Consider the following 4987-nt stretch of genomic DNA (forward strand, 5'->3'; position numbering starts at 1 on the left):
TGATTCTGCAGTCAGTATCTCAGTATGCTGCTCTAACAGCGGGTATGGTGGTCTGTAACTGAGTCATTTTGGTCAGTGCAACAGTCAGTAAATGAGTCCAATTTAGTCAGTGATACTGGTCAGTAAAAGAGCAAACCGGCTCGACCCGAACGGTCAGTAAATGAGTAAAAACGCTCTGGTCGGTCAGGTCGGTCAGTAAATGAGTGATGACCATTGTGTTGTCTGTGGTGTTTGTAGTGTCACTCGTGTCAGTGGTGTCTGTAGTGTCAGTGGTGTATGTAGTGTCTGTGGTGTTTGTAGTGTCACTCGTGTCTGTGGTGTTTGTAGTGTCACTCGTGTCAGTGGTGTCTGTAGTGTCAGTGGTGTCTGTAGTGTCAGTGGTGTTTGTAGTGTCAGTGGTGTCAGTGGTGTTAGTGGTGTCAGTGGTGTCTGTGGTGTTTGTAGTGTCAGTGGTGTCAGTATGGTGTCTGTAGTGTCAGTGGTGTCTGTAGTGTCAGTGGTGTTTGCAGTGTCAGTAGTGTCTGTAGTGTCAGTGGTGTTTGTAGTGTCTGTGGTGTTTGTAGTGTCAGTGGTGTCAGTGGTGTCTGTGGTGTTTGTAGTGTCACTCGTGTCAGTGGTGTCTGTAGTGTCAGTGGTGTTGGTAGTGTCAGTGGTGACAGTTGTGTCAGTGGTGTCTGCAGTGTCAGTAGTGTCAGTGGTGTCTGTAGTGTCAGTGGTGTTTGTAGTGTCAGTGGTGTCGGTAGTGTCAGTGGTGTTTGTAGTGTCATTGGTGTTTGTATATAGTGTCAGTGTCCTTATATTGGTCTTTAAAATTTAGTTTTCATTGTCCCTCCAAGTAGGCAATATTTTACTTTTCATTAATTTACATAAATTTTTAAAAATTATTCACCTAGTTATACCCACTTGGCTATAATTTCAATTGTTAAAAATTATGAATCATTATCCATAATAAGACAATCCATAATAATTTGTCACTATTCTTTCTGTCTCTTTCTTCTCTTTTCAAGAGGCTTGTCAAGATGGGACAAGCCATCTACTAATGTATGAAGTTTACCTACAAAAGAAATTCAACTATTTTTCCTTAGTTATTAGTTTATACTTTTCCGCTTTCGTTTAAGTGTCGTACAATCTAAAGAAAATTTATTGAAAAAAAGATGCAGATATGTCATTGCAAACTTTTTTTATGTGGACATACTTTCACTCTGTCCTGTAATGTCCGTATCAGCTGAATTAAGATGGTAAAGTGACATCACTGCAGACTTTTCACTAACCTTTCTCCACATTCATCAATTCATCTATAAAATGCATCAATAGCATGTATAGGTCAAATCAACAAAGACATGTACATACCTTGAGTAACGACTTCAACGTCCGTATCAGCTGGAGCAAAAATTGAGATGGTAAGGCGACATCACTGCAGACTTTTCACTAACCTTTCTCTGTATTCATTGGACCTATAAAATGCATCAATAGCATGTATAGCTAAAATCAATAAAGATATGCACATATACCTTCAGTTGCAAGCACAATTTCCTTATCTGAAAAATAAAAAGTCTAATAATTCCAAACATTGTTTGACTGACCCGGATTATTCTTTTGGAATGCCTTTTTTTGATTTTTCTTTTGATATTGTTTAAGTCCTGGCATTAATGTATTAAAAAATGGGCAAGGGTTACACTAATTATGTGGGCATGGGAAACATGAGATTCCCTGAGTCACGGAAATTTAAAATCATGCATACACCTGGTGTATGAAAATTATTTTTTTTTTGAATTTTTACGCCAACAGAATCCCCTGCATGAGTAAGTATGCATGTTCTAACTTACTTCCTTTTATGGTCTCCAAACTATGAAAGCATTCTTGATATATAATTTCGCATTTTCTTCTTTGGCTATTTATATTCCTTTTAATAGGTGCCTTTTCTCCGGGTAGAAGGAAATTTTTTGTCTCCTGTGTTTTTCCTGAACCTGTTCTCTTTAATGCCTGTCATGAGTTATATTACGATTTTTCAAGTTTGAAAGACACTCACTTGTCTGATGGCTGGCACGGGATATGGCAGCTTTTCATCCATGTCATTCAAAACAACTGCCACTACGTCCCGTCCTGCCACTGTGACGTCAGTCCTCAGAAATTCAAGTATCTGTTTAAGTTACATGTTACATACTCGAAGTTAGACAATATGTTACCTCATTGCAATTCATTTCTGCAGTTAGGGTATCTAATACGGAAAATGTTTCCTTTAGAATTTTGTCGTCAGAGGATTGAACATCTTTACCACTGCATACAAACATGACTACTTGCTCCATCATTGCTTCAGAGTCACATCCCGCCTCATGTAGTAGCTACATACATAATTATAGCAGAACAAAATTAAATCTTATTACCTCATTTACACTTTGCACAACTAAGGCCCAGTTATTGAGGGACCTGCCTTTGAAGTGACTCATCAGCTTATTTTTCCAAACTGAAGTGTCATTTAGCTCGCCTCTCTTTCTAATGACAAAGCCAATTAATGAAGATAAATCACCACTCTCTATCAAGTCATGTAAATGAGCTAGTTTCCCTTGCTGTTCCATAGAATGAGGACCCCCTATACGGTAATTTATTGGCACATGAAGCCTAGATCCACCCCTGCCGCACATAATATATGGCGTATATATACGGTACCATAATGAATGATACTTAAAATTCTATAAATCTCACTCAATTTTGTAGCCCACCCTTAAATATTAATCATTACTGTGCATCATTCTCAGGGGCGGATCTAGGGGTGGGCCAGGCCCACCCAAAAATTTTGTGCAGTAATTTAAAATCAAGTTTTTCATGTGGATGACTATGTAAACTGTGAAGCATGACTATGCAAACAATTCTTTAACCACAAAGGAGTTCATTTTAACAGCTTTAATCTCCAAAATTTTGACTCTGAATGCTGGCCTTGTTGGCGACACCCACTAATTACCACACCCAAATCATCAAGGCCCACCCAAGGATCCAATCCTAGATCCGCCCCTGATCATTCTATTAAATTATGTTACACAACAATAAATGAATTTTTTTTCTTTAATTTTTCTGATACATGCAAACTGAAAAGGCTCACTTTGCCGACAAACAAAAAGGACACAGTAGAGACCCAGTCTCATCACTCCTCTCCGGATGGCACTGCTTTATGTGCCTAGCCAATCCTTTCTTATCAGCGTAGGATAATTCACAATAAGAACAATTTATTCTCGATTGAGATGAAGAATCCTCTCGAGAATTAGCGGCCATGATCATAGATCCACGTGGTATCTATGCAGTCACAGTTCAGTAACTTCAGTACAGCCGCAGGTCTATGGGAGTGGCTGGGTAGCCGGGCGCGCCCATTTGGGATATTTATACCCTCAACGGTTGTCCCTAATAAGCGGACCGGACCGGACCAACGGACCCGAAAAGACTAATTTACGGACCGAGCGACGGATCCGATACAAGGACCCGACCAAGGGACCCGAAAAGACTAAAGTACGGACCCCGCGTTAATGACCACGAACCTGACTGACCTAGCAGCATAGATATCTATGCTAGCATCAGTATCTATGATGCTAGCAAACTCCATGATGGCCTAGACAACATACAAAACTTCAGTAACAAAAATGATTTTTATCTATGGTGATAGTGATGCTATCAGTTGAGTCATAATACAAGCATTTAATGAAGAAGATGAAGAGAGGTTTTGGGTAGATCTACTCAGTAAACTATAGTATCCTTGAGTATCCTAAATGCCAGATCGCGGTATTTAATGGCACTCATCTGGTTCCTCTGGCTATTAGGTTTTACAAGCGTATTTGCAAGAGATCAGGTGTGCCCAATGATTTCCTTTAGAATCCTCTTTATCTTTTCTTACTTTTAGTGTTACGTCTGGACCTGGTACAATCCATATAGTGGTCTGAATTCGGCTGTCTACAATCACTGGACTGGAAAGGTGGACTGGAATACTGGAATGGAATACTGGAATGTGGGTGGGATGATTTTTGATTAATCTGAAGCATTATTTGTAATAAAACTTATTTTAATAATTATGAATTTATCATTTTATTGGTTAAATGAAGCAAAGTTCAACTGATTTTAATTTGACAAAGAATTATTATACAGTCAATGAGTTATCACAAAAACCTGCTGCAAAAAATTTTTGTGAGAGTCAGTCAGTTTCTGCTCAACTTCCGGTAGAATAACTAGATCTTGATGACAAAAATGCTCCCAGTTACGTCGAATGCAAGACAAATTTAAGTGGTAATAGGCATTTGAATACTTGGACTTTTGCTCATCCTGTCCCTTTGGAGTGAATGAACGCCATTCCTTATGTTGGACACAAAGATCAAAAGGTGGAGCTGCAGGTTTAACAAACTTGTTTCCACAGCCAACACATCTGGAGATGTTTCCTGAAATGAACCACAATTTGAATGGTTCATACTCCTGTGGGCTTTGTGGCAATGATGGCATGTTGTATGTAGTAGTTGCAACAGGACTGAAGTTGATGCTGGCATTATTAAAGGAATTGAAAGTGCTGGTAGATTGTGGTAAAATCACCTGATGATTGTAAGAGCTTGGGAAATGGCCAGAAGACCAAGGAGTAACAGAGTGATGAAATGAAGATGCATAAGCATCAGAGTGACAAAAAGATGAAAGATAATGACTTGAAGTATCATCATAAGCAGGGGCAGAATAAGCTGGTATAGATGAAGTGGAAGCAGTGCTAGGTGAAGCATCATGATTTGAGTGACTGCCAGGAGAAAATGGAATCCTCTCAGTAACAGGTTGTGCTTGCTTCCTTTTACGAGGAGCTTGGCTTCCCTTCTTCCCAGATCCACTTGGTGTTTTGTGCAAGGAAACCTTGGAAAAGTTCACGATCTTCTTTGATTTAGATAAAAATTTAACAAAGCTCTCTAGTTTCCCATTTAAATGGGCAACAGCTACTGTATGTGAGCAAATACCTGTGCTTTTAAAATTCATG

At 39.2% G+C, this 4987-nt stretch overlaps 1 protein-coding gene across 3 annotated transcripts; it reads right to left on the bottom strand.

Annotated features, from left to right (window-relative positions):
• Positions 1-913: 913 nt before the first annotated feature.
• LOC109587698 (uncharacterized) lies at positions 914-3314 on the bottom strand. Of its 3 annotated transcripts, none has more exons than XM_020003918.1 (13): positions 3098-3314; positions 2385-2493; positions 2187-2342; positions 2030-2140; positions 1827-1983; positions 1584-1640; positions 1512-1538; positions 1434-1454; positions 1351-1380; positions 1272-1295; positions 1196-1225; positions 1100-1129; positions 914-1054 (listed from the first exon to the last, which is right to left on the bottom strand). In XM_020003918.1, the coding sequence occupies exons 1-13, from the start codon at positions 3271-3273 to the stop codon at positions 975-977; spliced, it is 1008 nt and encodes a 335-aa protein (XP_019859477.1). In that variant the 5' UTR covers positions 3274-3314; the 3' UTR covers positions 914-974. The 3 variants fall into 3 exon arrangements, with proteins under 3 accessions (XP_019859477.1, XP_019859479.1, XP_019859480.1); XM_020003920.1 differs by having other exon boundaries at positions 2385-2590; XM_020003921.1 differs by lacking the exon at positions 1584-1640.
• Positions 3315-4987: the final 1673 nt, after the last annotated feature.

This window comes from Amphimedon queenslandica, unplaced genomic scaffold (assembly GCF_000090795.2).
Source record: "Amphimedon queenslandica unplaced genomic scaffold, v1.1 AMPQUscaffold_12477, whole genome shotgun sequence".
Classification (NCBI taxonomy): Eukaryota; Metazoa; Porifera; class Demospongiae; order Haplosclerida; family Niphatidae; genus Amphimedon; species Amphimedon queenslandica.

What these genes read in the sequence shown, in the direction of transcription:
- LOC109587698 (XM_020003918.1), bottom strand. Translation starts at nt 3,273, where the DNA reads ATGATCATGGCCGCTAATTCTCGAGAGGATTCTTCATCTCAATCGAGA. An exon ending in TTGTGCAAAGTGTAAATGAG is followed by an intron (nt 2,343 to 2,384) that starts GTAATAAGATTT and finishes TTATGTATGTAG; the next exon opens with CTACTACATGAGGCGGGATG. An exon ending in ATTGATGAATGTGGAGAAAG is followed by an intron (nt 1,226 to 1,271) that starts GTTAGTGAAAAG and finishes ATCTTAATTCAG; the next exon opens with CTGATACGGACATTACAGGA.